General features: G+C 42.2%; 1 protein-coding gene across 3 annotated transcripts in view; it reads right to left on the bottom strand.

Annotated features, from left to right (window-relative positions):
- Positions 1-7,496: 7,496 nt before the first annotated feature.
- LOC121567699 (SPRY domain-containing SOCS box protein 4) overlaps positions 7,497-13,422 on the bottom strand; it is a 56,708-nt gene continuing 50,782 nt past the window's right edge. For all 3 annotated transcript variants that reach the window (XM_041877919.2, XM_041877920.2, XM_041877921.2), the window contains one exon: positions 7,497-8,949. In XM_041877919.2, the coding sequence (XP_041733853.1) occupies positions 8,822-8,949 (128 nt within the window). In that variant the 3' untranslated portion in view covers positions 7,497-8,821. The remainder of the gene's footprint in view (positions 8,950-13,422) is intronic.

The following is a 13,422-nucleotide window of genomic DNA, read 5'->3' as shown; positions in this document are numbered from 1 at the left end:
GGAGGGCATATGCCCTCCCACTTGGGAGCTAGGCCCAGCCAATCAGAATTCGTTTTTTTTTCCCACAAAAGGGCTTTATTACAGACAGAAATACTCCTGTTTCATCAGCTGTCCGGCTGGCTGGTTTCAGATGATCCCTCAGGTGAAGAAGCTGCATGTGGAGGTCCTGGGCTGAAGTGGTTACACGTGGTCTGCGATTGTGAGGCCGGTTGGACGAACTGCCAAATTCTCTAAAACGACGTTGGCGGCGGCTTATGGTAGAGAAATGAACATTTTAAATGATCTGACAACAGCTCTAGTGGACATGCTTGCAGTCAGCATGCTAACTGCACGCTTCCTTAACTTGAGACATCTGTGGCATTGTGTTGTGGCATTATCTTGGCAAAATAGAAATGCTCACTAATAGGGACGTAAACAAATTTGTGCACAAAATTTGAGAGAAATTAGCTTTTTGTGCATATGGAAAATTTCTGGGATTTGTTATTTCAGCTCATGAAACATGGGACCAACACTTTACATGTTGCGATTATATTTTTGTTCAGTATAATTATATTAAATAGTATATATTAATGTCTTCATAAGATGTACCATTGTTGCATTTTTCTGCCCAGTCATGGGAGCGTAAAATATGTTTTTTGGGGGATTGGGGGGTGAACCTCTGAACCCCCAAGGTTTCTGCCCCCCCTTAGACAAATGTGTGATTCTTTATGCACTTTTCTGTAGACCTGCTCTGACCTACAGTTGCATCTCTTCTTTCTCTGCCTCAGAATCCAAGCAAGCGTTACAGATGAGACAATCCTCTGTCCAGTGCTCACTTTGGAGTCGTGTTGTTGTACAGTTTAGCCAGCGTGTGAGAATAGATGGGAATACTCTTGAGTGAAATGCTACAAGATAAGGAGACCCTATGTTTTCTATCCCCATATTTTATGCAGTATATGTGTAGTTTAAAAAGTGTTTTTAAAGAAAACAAGACTGCATTTCAAACCGATTTTCTAAAATGTTTCATTTTGAAACTTCTTTTTTTTCTTGTTTTGTTTCTCATTTTTTATTGGACAGTTTTTCGATGAAAACAGAAAGATGCTTGCACTCTACTTACTTCCCTTCCCTTTATTTAGCTGTTTTTCCTGTTATTTTCTGTTTGTCATTTTAAAACTGTGAGAGCTCAATGTTCATCATCTCCTTGTCTACCTGTTGTTTACATTCAGCCTTGTGTAACCATGGAGACGCCCTCACCTACTGACCTTTCCCCGCTCACATGATACAAGCACAAAGAGCCTTTCCAGCACATGTAAATTTCACTGCAGCCATTCAGTCAAATATCCAACAGGTCACACTAACGCTAGAAATAAGAATTAGGTTCATAACATGTTGACAGTTCCTTAAAAACAAATGACTATTGCTACTCAATATTCACTCTAGAACCCAGCAAATTCAGAGATGGTAATGACATAACTGGAGTTGGATTAACATCTAGATAAACTGTAGCTCATTTTCTCTTGAGATGTGTGCACTGCTCAAATGCATCTCTTCACCCTCCATGCCAACTGAGATCTGGGTGACAGGGCTGAGACAATCCCTCCTGTGTCATCATGAAGGTTTTAGAACAACTAAAACAACTAAGGCTGTATGTAGAAAGCCCCATGTCTAAAGAGGGTCAACGGTGAAATCCACTTATGCTGTATCTTCCTCGCTGAACATTCACATCTTACTGCACACACATGAAGTATGCATTATCGGATAACAGCACTATTATAATTAATGCATAGAGCAGGATAAATATCGATAGATTATTGATAGGTCTGTTCAATTTGCGCAGCAATCTCTGAACCCTGAGCTAGTGTAGTGGGTGGTTCCATTGCTGCTAGTACACCCACTGGCAGCAGACAAACTCTGCAAACTAAACGATCTCTCTGTTGGATACCTCTACTGAGTGACTCTACACCAGGGGTTTCCCAGTCCTTTCCTCAGGGACCACCTGACGTTTCACATATTTGTTGTAGCCCTAAACTGGCCCACCTGATTCAGTTAGTCAACTATCACCAAGCCCTTGGCTAATAATATGTGAACCATCTGGTGGTCCCTGAGGAGAGGTTTGAGAAGTATTACTCTACGCCAGGGATGGGCAACTTTGATGGGGGTGGGGGCCACTAAATCTGAACTCCTTGAGGGGACGCATTTGCTCGCAGGTCTGCGTACCATACATCCATATACATTTAAAAAATCATATTAAACACATTGCACACAGTGAGTCCATGCAACTTATGTGACTTGTTAAGCAAAGTTTCACTCCTGAACTTTAGGCTTGCCATAAAAAAGGGGTTGAATACTTATTGACTCAAGACATTTCAGCTTTTACATTTTTATTAATTTGTAAACATTTCTAAAAACACAATTCCACTTTGACATTATGGGGTATTGTTTGTAGGCCAGTGACACATCTCAATTTAATCCATTTTAAATTTGAGCTGTAAAACAATGTGGAAAATGTCAAGGAGTGTGAATGCTTTCTGAAGGCACTATAATTTCATGCAATTCTACTCATTTTGCCATAGGGCAAAGAGGAAAAGGAGCTGTTTTACAGCTCATTTCCTTAAATTCTACACATTTTGACAGAGTGGCGAGAAATGTTTGCAGTTAATATATCTGAGTAAGACTGACTAACAAAATCAGTGGGGCCACACAGCTGGTAATTCGACCATGATTACTAATAAGAGCTGGCCGCTAGACTAACTTACCAATCTAATTTTCAGTTGTGGAAAAAGTACCCAATTGTCATACTGAGTAAAAGTAAAGATACCTTAATAGAAAATGACTCAAGTTAAAGTGAAAGTCACCTAGTAAAATACTACTTGAGTAAGAGTAAAAGTCAAAGTATTTTGGTTTTAATATATACTTACATTCCTTATATTAAGCAATCCAGACGGCACAATTTTCTTGTATTTTTTTAATTTACGGATAGCCAGGGGCACACTCAAACACTGACATAATTTACAAACAGCATTTTTAGTTTAGTGAGTCCACCAGATCAGAGGCAGTTGGGGTGACCTGGGATATTCTCTTTATAACTGTGTGAATTGGACCATTTTCCTGTCCTGGTATGTATTGAAAATGTAACAAGTACTTTTGGGTGTCAGAGAAACTTTATGGAGTAAAAAGTACATTATTTTCTTTAGGAATGTAGTGAAGTGAAAGTTGTCAAAAATAGAAATAGTAAAGTACAGATACTCCAAAAAACTACATAAGTAGTACATTAAAGTATTTTTACTTAAGGACTTTACACCACTGGCTGACGTGACTGACATAACAAGAGAAAAACTGCTGATGCACAACATTTCCAAATTGCACCTTGTATATTGTACAAATTCTAACTGTCAGTAAGTTGCGACCCAGAGTGAGTTCCCAAAATAATATATACAGGGAGCTCCAAAAGTATTGGGGCAGTGACAATTTGTTGTTGTTTTGGCTCTGCATTTTGAAATGATACAATGACTATGAGGGTAAAGTGCAGACTGTCAGCTTTAATTTGAGGGTATTTTCATCCATATCAGGTGAACTTTTTGTACATTGTCCCTCCATTTTAAGGGACCAAAGGTATTGGGACAAATTCACTTGTGTATTAAAGTAGTAAAAAGTTTAGTATTTGGTCACATTCATAGCACGCAATGACTACATCAAACTTGTGACTACAAATTTGTTGGATGCATTTGCTGTTTGTTTTGGTTGTTTCAGATTATTTTGTGCTTTTGTAAATAAGAGTAGAATATATTTCTAAACACTTCTACATTTAATATTGATAATCCTAAATGAATCGTGAATAATGATAAGTGAGAAAGTTAGACACATATCGTACCCCCCCCCCCATTATTGTAATGGTGAGAGGTTAGCATTTCTTGGGGGTATGATATTTGTGCGTCTTAACATTCTCAGTCATCGTTATTCACGACTCATTTAGGATTATCCGTAATCATGGTGGCATCCACATTAATATAGAAGTGTTTAGTAACATTCTATTCTTATTTACAATAAAAGGGACCAAATACTAAACGTTTTACTACTTTAATACACAAGTAAATTTGTCCCAATACTTTTGGTCCCATAAAATTGGGGGACTATGTACAAAAAAATTGTGTTATTTCACCTGATATAGATGAAAATCCAAAGTGCTGGAGTACAGTGCCAAAACAAATGTGTCACTGTCCCAATACTTTTGGAGCTCCCTGTATAATATATTTTTTAATTGATCCATGCGGGCCATCAGTTACCAATTCCTGCTCTACACGTACTTGCTTCTACTCTGGGTGGATTGCTGTGTGTTTTGTGTTTATATCCAGAGACATTTGGTACACAGTTCCTTCACATAGGTCTGTTCTCGTCTTGCCCCTGAATGTCTGAATTGTGTGTGTGTGTTTGAGAGCGAGAGTGTGTTTCCGTTCCATATGATTCTCGTCATGCCCTTTTCTGTTTTGTGGGTATGTAAGTACGCACGCAGTCCGTTAACAACAGTGTTGTTTTCCTTTTCCATGTATTTCCTATTGTTTCCTGTCTCTGACGAGCCTCCTAGAAGTGTGGCTGACTGTCCATTCTCTTCTCACACCCCTGGTTTTGTCAAATAAACATCTATAAAAAGGAAAGAGTGTTTTGTCATTTTTGTGTGGTTTGATTGTGTCCAGAAAATTACCATACGATTCCCTTATCAAATGTCTGTCACACTTTACCGATAGAGGAAAGAAAAGTTCACTAAACTGTTTTTATAACCAGCAGATGGCAGTATTGACCACAGGTGCCAGCAGCTCTACCAAGTCACTCATAACACAAGTTTCAAGTTTTATTAGTCCTATGTACGGGATCCACATGGTATACACCATCCAACTAAATGCTTACTTGCATGTTCCATCTCGACAACGCAACATGAAATAATAAAAGATAAGAATACGAACAAAGTAAATAGCTCATAATAGAATAAACGTATTAGCATAAGTATAATACAGGAAGGCACAATGTATAGTCCAATATGTGTTTTGGGGATTGGGGGCCAAGTGTTCAAATAGTGCAGTTTTTAGCAATCATAAGAGTCTGGTAGATGCAGTTGTGATGTGTATGCAGTATGAATGTACATGTGTGTGTAGATGAGCGTGAGTGCATATGCGCTAAGGTGCAGATAATTAGTGCAGGTGGTCAGTCCAGTTGAATTGTTCCGCAGGTGCTAAAAGAGTGTGATTGTGTCACGGGTCTAGATGGAGGATATTCACATCAGCCAGACACTGAACAGGAAAACAACCCTCCCACAGCTCCAAACATGACATGCCTGTACTTTCAGTAGAATTACCTTCACACAATACCATCTACCACGTGGTGGACGTCAAACCATAGCGAAGTGCTCTTTTCACTAAAATGTCCTCTCTTTCAACAATGTGCTTGTACTTTCCATTCTTCGTACAGTTTTCATTGACGTCACAGCAACAATGTCTTGTAATGTTCTTTTCAATGTGGCAGCAGCAGTTGTTGAAAGGGACAATGCTCCTTCATCTCCCCTGCTCCTCCTTCCCCAGTCCATACCCACACAGTACCTCAGTAAACCATTGACTTTCCTTTGTGCGTCGCTTCGGTTGTTTCCCCTGAGTTGACAATAGCCCTCAGGTTCATTCACAGGTCAGTGTGTGCCTGCTAGAATGTGACCACGGAAGAAGAGACGCCATGCAGCCTCGTGATGACAGCCATGCGCTGAGAGTGCGCTGCTGACCTTTACTGGGATGCCTCTAAGTGCTAGTGGTTTTGCCAGTTCTGTTCCATGCCTTCACTGACCACATTCACAGCCCCCTTCACTGGCTGCAATGACTCATGGTTATTTAAAATGTTCTGATTGACAGCTACCTACAGTGAGTAAAGGGCTATTTTCTGTGTAAATGTGTGTGCCTTGTCTAGAAGACTGACTATGGGGAGTGAACCCTGTTTAAAGTTCATTCAAATAGGTCAAAGAGAAAAGTCTAGCTTTGAGAAGTCAAGCACTCATTCATTTGATCTGCTTTGGAGAGAGAGACAAACAGACCACAGAACCAAACTAACTTTTACATAACGCTCTGCAGGAGAAAAGAAGCACAACCCTAAACAATATTATTTTTTAGGAATTATACATTTCTTCATCTTCCCTCCATGCAGCCTCTGTGGAAGACAACAGCCCTTCAACTGCTACAGTTCTCCCCCCACCTCCGCCTCACTCAATACAGGACGAGAGGGAAGGAGAAGAGCGAAAGGAGCAATGTTGATGGGCATCATGGAGAGTGTGAATGCAGTAGGATAGAGAGGTGGGGGACAGGTTACACATTTCATGATTAAACTGATTGGAAGAACAGGCATGAGAGCTAAAGGAGAGGAGAGTGCACAGTATTAATATGGACGATGATGGAAAGCTGGTTGGAGAGGGTGAGAAATAAATGGGAAAGGATGGAGCCAATAGCCACTGTTGTAAGATTATACCTCAGTCAACTGGATAGATCAGAGGTCAATTGTAATCAGCATTGTAGTGCAGCTGCCACAACAAACTGTCAAGAAACAGGGGGTGTATGGGTGTATCATGGATAAGCCCCTTTTAAGTAGATCAAACAACTTGAGCTCCAGCTTTTATCCTGATTTGATCCTACCTTTCCGCGAGGGAGTAAATTCATTACTAAGTTCCAAGGCCAGGGATGATATTATTTTAAACTGATATTTGATTTCCAATGCCTGGTCTTAGCCTCAAACTGTGATGCGGTGTCCAGCATCATTCCCTGAAACGCTTCCTTTCCTTCAAATCCTCGCTTCTCAACCTGCATTTCAGCACTAAAGCCTTCGCCTGAGATATATATATATATATTTTACCAGGTAAGTTGACTAAGAACACATTCTCATTTACAGCAACGACATGGGGAATAGTTACAGGAGAAAGGAGGGGGGATGAATGAGCCAATTGTTATAACAAGCTTATGTACCCTTCTGGTAATGGGCAGGTAACTATGGCCCTGCAAGATCATCCCTACCAAGCCTTCCAATTGAGGGAGTAAGATGATTGTAACCATTTAGGGAAATGTTTCCTTCCCTACAACCGCACTCACCACTTGTGTTAAATCATCTCATCAGTGCCACTTTGCTGTCCTGGTGTGATCTTGATATGATCAACAGACTGATGTATGCCGTAAAACATTAATGGGTTTTCTGAACAGTCAGGAAAAGGAAAGCTGCTTTGACTGAACTTTGATCACATAACAGGCTTTGTTCTCTGTTCAAAGCCTACCGGCCCCATGGGACATCAGGTTCAGAAAACATCACTTTGACTAAATATCAAATACAGGCAGCCAACTACAGCAGCATATTTAAACATTTAAATAAATGAATTACTATATTTTTGGTTCAAAGGCTTAGCGTTGTGAAGGTGCTGGGCAGCATTGAGACTTCCCTTCATTTGGATGAGACTGGCATGCTGAAGTGACAATAGGTCCAATTGGACAGAAAACACCAGTGTGTATGTGGTTCAGTTTGTGTTTTATTCACATTTAAAAAGATGCTCATGGCAGCTCAGTCTCTCTCAGCGAGACTTCCTGTCTCACCTGGGTCACTTCCTGTTCGGCAAATAGATCTCAAAACCATAGAAAACAAAATCAAATCAGAAATAAACAAAAGCCTCAGTCATAAAAACAGAAAATATACTTAAAGGAATAATCACCATCAGGATAAGAACAGGAGTAAAAAAAAAAAGAAAAAAAAGCAGCATGTACATTTTTCTAAAATCGTCTTCTGTGACAGAGGTGTCGTGCGTTTTCTCTGAGCAGGCACATAAACAATAATAGCAGATTGGCCCTCCGATCAACCTCAGCTTTAACGCATCACACTAACTGACAACATCCCAGGTATGTCCACAATGGCACCCTATTCCCTACATAGTGCACTCCTTCTGATCAGGTTGATCAAACATAGTGCACTATGTAGGGAATAGGGTGCCATTTTGGATGCATCCTCAGTCACTCACCCAGACAGAGACATGATGGAAGCCTGGATCCAATGAAACCCACTGATAAATAAAGGGAGACTGCTAGTTGAGAGGGAGGTGTAGTGCAGCAGGGGACTAAAGAGAGATCAGGGCTGCAGTGTCGCCAAACTCAGTGGGGTCAGAGTGGGTCTGACTGATGCCTTGGTGTGCCTGTTGAGGAGCAAGGTCAACACGCACCAACCCACACACGCATAAAACCTCACACACACACTCTGAAAACAGCCCCTCTGAGAATGAGCGAGTGTTTGCATATGCATACGTTCAAGGATGTTCGCCTGCCTGTGTTTCCATCCTCTAAATGCCTGTGGCTAGGGGGCTGGTGAGCCTCAGTGGAGCCTGCTATAGGGTATAAATATAAATATCCACAAGTTCAGAGAGGCTTCCAGAGAGTCTGTATAGATGTACAGTAACTATGTCTGTGTGCATCATCCCCAAACCCCCTGTTCCTCCAGGCATATATTCTAGAAGCTTCCACACTATAGACCCATAGACCCAATGAGAAGCCAGCATCATAGCCCAACACTTTTGCTACAGTCCAGTCTCAAGCCCATCTCTCTCTGTCCATCAAGCCATCATCCGTCCATCTGTCAGACGGGCGACAGCAGTGAGCAAATTAAAAAAATTAGTTAAAAATGGACACAAGTCCTAAAAGGAAACTCGGAACTCCTTTATAGGCTTCCTCCCGACCATCATCACACTCAGTAGATGTCCGATGGTTCAGGGTTCAATTGTTTGGGGTTGACCGTAGTGAAATGTAACCATCATCAAGCAGTCGTTCATTGTCCTGGTGTGTGTGTGGGGTCACTGGTACTGGAGGTAGTTCTTGATAGTCTCTGGCAGAGGGAGGGTGTCTATCTGGTTGACTCTGTCCCGCCCCAGAGCCAGCCTGGCCACTCGCCTGCACAAGTCCATCAGGGGGAGGGGCTCCGCTGTGACAGACAGAAGAGAGGACATTAAAAACAGGGTAAAAAAACTGGAATGTTTACATACATTAACAGATTTAACATATGCTATTTCAGAGGGACTGGCAATGAGTGCATTTAATATTAGTGTAGACTGAGCAATATGATATCCTCCTCAGAAGAGCTTTTAAGTGCATGTGTTTGTGTCAGAGAGATCTTCCCACACACAGAGAAACTTTGATAATGACAATGCCCTTCATGGACGTCAGCTTGACCGTTCCACCTGCAGTGACCATCTGTTTGTACTGGACTCACAGAGCAGACACTCTCCTGAGCACTCTGTGTGAAGGTGATGCTCAGGGGCTCACCACACACACACACACACACACACACACACACAGACTAAAGTGCACACACTGCTGAGTCACTGGCCACATGGCTTGGAATAGACGGGGTGGACGGTGTCAAGGGGGACCTTAGGGAATCCTCCAAATGGATTGGTGCCCTTGTAGCTACGTGACCACTAGACAACACACAGAAAGAAACTTGCAAGGTGTTGGATTGAGTAAACAACTTCAAGGAACAGTAACATAGCATGTGATTCAGTAGAGTTATGGAAATTGCATGGGAGGGATGATGATAATTATGATGCTGCTGCTTCCTGGAAACTGTCCAATCGCCCAGCCGGCACGACCTCTCCTTAAGTGGCCACCGGCGACAAGTGGTCCCATCAAACTGCGGGAATCTGAGCAGGAGCCTGCTATTGTCTGCTGTCAATCAACTGTCTGGCTGAGCTATCAACACACTGCTCCGGTGAGTGTAGGTGTTTGTCTGCGTTTTTCAGGTTGAGGAGTGTGTTTGTGCATGTGCTTGCAAGCGTGTGCGAGCATGGAGAAACTTGTACGGTGCTCATGTCTTGGGAATCATGCTTAGTTTGAAATGGTCTTCAGAAAGAAGAAGAGCAAAGGGACAGGAGGGGCAGAAGGCCCACACACAGAGCCCGACCGAGTCCATAACAGCTACATGTTGGACCAGCATGTCTGCCTTGGATTGCTGAACTGCATGCCATGTGGGCTCATAAAAACCCATATTACACTTCAAACATGGGAAAAAAAGCTAACAGGACAGGGGGATATTCCGTATTAATGGAAGCAAATTAGCTGGAAGTGGTTCGGTTAAATGGACTAGAAAGTATTTTCTCATCTCTCCATCCCGCTCTTCCTGTCCCATTTATGTCCAGCCATCTTCCTCTCCCCCGACTCAGTCTCTCTCTCCCTGGGGTTCTCTGACTGAGTCAGACATGGGCCTAGGTCCTACCCACAGTAGTCCAGGGCCATAGTTCTGGGAAGATCAGGAGCACGCACTTGGCTTGTATGTAGGTGGAAACGCAGATGACATACAGTACCAGTCAAAAGTTTGGACACACCTACTCATTACAGGTTTTCCTTATTTTTACTATTTTCTACATTGTAGAATAATAGTGAAGACATCAAAACTATGAAATAACACATATGGAATCATGTAATAACCCAAAAAGTGTTAAACAAATCAAAATATATTTTATATTTGAGGTTCTTCAAAGTAGCCACCCTTTGCCGTGATGACAGCTTTGCACAGGTTTGTCACTCTCTCAACCAGTGTCATGAGGTAGTCACCTGGAATGCATTTCAATTAACAGGTGTGCCTTCTTAAAAGTTAATTTTATGTCAAGAACAGCTCAAATAAGCAAAGAGAAACGACAGTCCATCATTACCTGAAGACATGAAGGTCAGTCAATCCGGAAAATGTCAAGAACTTTTTAAGTTTCTTCAAGTGCAGTCGCAAAAACCAAGCGCTATGATGAAACTGGCTCTCATGAGGACCGCCACAGGAAAGGAAGACCCAGAGTTACCTCTGCTGCAGACGATAAGTTCATTAGTGTTACCAGCCTCAGAAACTGCAGCCCAAATAAATGCTTCACAGAGTACAAGTAACAGACACAGCTCAACATCAACTGTTCAGAGGAGACTGCATGAAATCAGGCCTTCATGGTCGAATTGCTGCAAAGAAACCACTACTAAAGGACACCAATAAGATGAAGAGACTTGCTTGGGCCAAGAAACACGAGCAATGGACATTAGACTGGTGGAAATCGGTCCTTTGGTCTGACGAGTCAAAATTTGAGATTTTTGGTTCCAACAGCTGTGTCTTTGTGAGACGCAAAGTAGGTGAACGGATGATCTCCGCATGTGTAGTTCCCACTGTGAAGCATGGAAGAGGTGGTGTGATGGTGCTTTGCTGGTGAAACTGTCAGTGATTTATTTAGAATTCAAGGCACACTTAACCAGCATGGCTACCACAGCATTCTGCAGCAATACGCCATCCCATTTGGTTTGCGCTTAGTGGGACTATCATTTGTTTTTCAACAGGACAATGACCCAACACACCTCCAGGCTGTGTAAGGGCTATTTGACCAAGAAGGAGAGTGATGGAGTGCTGCATCAGATGACCTGGCCTTCACAATCACCCGACCTCAACCCAATTGAGATGTTTTGGGATGAGTTGGATCGCAGAGTGAAGGAAAAGCAGCCAACAAGTGCTCAGCATATGTGGGAACTCCTTCAAGACTGTTGGAAAAGCATTCCAGGTGAAGCTGGTTGAGAGAATGCCAAGAGTGTGCAAAGCTAAACCTCAAATATAAAATATTTTTTTGGCTACTACATGATTCCATGTGTTTTTTCATGGTTTTTATGTCTTCACTATTATTCTACAATGTAGAAAATAGTAAAAATAAAGAAAAACCCTTGAATGAGTAGGTGTGTCCAAACTTTTGACTGGTACTGTACATATAGGCATACACATACATGCAAATACAAAGGCCGGTGTAGACAACAACCGTGTGCATGCATGCACTCACGCACACACACCTTCCTATGACTAACACACCGAGCAGTCCCAGTACAAAGTAAGTACCAGTCATTACCTGAGATAGAGGAAGTAAGGGAATTTGGGACAGCAGCACAACAGAGCTGTTACTCTCTCCCTCTCTGTGTGAGAAGAAAGCAGACTGTCTGGTGCATCGAGGCGCCCGTCACTGACCCACCATCCTCCAAGCTATTTCAGAGCTACTGGATGCAGGTGACCCAAAAAGTGTGTGTGTTCAAAACACAACCCACTTCTGTCATTTCAGGAGATGAGCATTGAGAAGGTCTCTTGATCCTGCTGTTCCATCTTTGTCTCGGATCAATCTCTCCCTCCATCTCTCATTTCCTCTCAGACTCACAATCAGTCTTTGCGTGCAGCCAGGAGCGATGCCAATAGACCTGACGTCAGGATATTCAGTGTGGAACACAGACTTGTTGACTCCAGACTCAGAGCTTATCTAATCAATATGGAGAACTGTGTCAGGGGATCATGTGGAGATGGATAACAATCTCAAACTGTGCACCAGTTCCAATGACCACCTCCTGATTGTGTGTGTGTGTGTGTGTGTGTGTGTGTGTGTATGTGTATGTGTGTGTGTGTGTGTGTGACGTCAATGTATAACATGAGCACCTCATCCTGACAAGGAATGTATGCGTGATTGATTTTTCCAATAAGTATGCATGGGAAAGTACGTACAACAGAGACTATGCAGTAATGGAGCATCTCCGAGTCTAATTCATTGACCAATCCCCAAGAGAACATCACAGGTAGAGTGAGAGAAAGAATAGAAAGAGCGGTGAGGAAGAGCGAGAGAAAGGGCAAGCCTCAGCCTCTCTCAAATGTCAGTGTCCAAATTGAATTGTTGACTTGAGCTGAATCCAATCTCCTCTTCTTTCCTTGGGGCTGGAGCGTTATTACCAGACAGAACCAAATGATCCAGCCACTGATCCCCAGACAGAACCAAATGATCCAGCCACTGATCCCCAGACAGAACCAAATGCTCCAGTCCATTTAGCCACGGAACTCCAGACAGAACCAAATGCTCCAGTCCATTTAGCCACTGAACTCCAGACAGAACCAAATGCTCCAGTCCATTTAGCCACTGAACTCCAGACAGAACCAAATGCTCCAGTCCATTTAGCCACTGAACTCCAGACAGAACCAAATGCTCCAGTCCATTTAGCCACTGATCCCTGCAGTGCCTCTACACTCTGGTCCTCAGCATAATAAATTTATAGTCCTGATTACACTCACACACTTTTGAAAAGTCTGTACCAAGCCATGAGCATTATGAGAATATGAGAGCTATTGTCTGAGTATCTATTCAGAGACATTTTGAGTCAGATGCTCTAAAACACTGTAACAGAAAGGTTTTAATACCTCTGCGTAAGACATTAAGGTTACACGCACACAATAACTGTTGTGGATAGTCATTAATATAATAGTTTAAATTGTTTACATGCTTTGCAAGAATAACAATTTCTCTAATAATCCTGATGGGACTTAAATGCAGAAAATCCCCAATCAAAATAAACTTTCTACCACAGTGACAATGTTATTTTTACGAAGCCTATTTGATTCAGAGTTCGGACATAT

Source organism: Coregonus clupeaformis, chromosome 6, assembly GCF_020615455.1.
Source record: "Coregonus clupeaformis isolate EN_2021a chromosome 6, ASM2061545v1, whole genome shotgun sequence".
In the NCBI taxonomy this organism is placed as follows: domain Eukaryota; kingdom Metazoa; phylum Chordata; class Actinopteri; order Salmoniformes; family Salmonidae; genus Coregonus; species Coregonus clupeaformis.
Note: the sequence above shows the minus strand (reverse complement) of the source record. Positions and strands in the feature narration are given on the sequence as shown.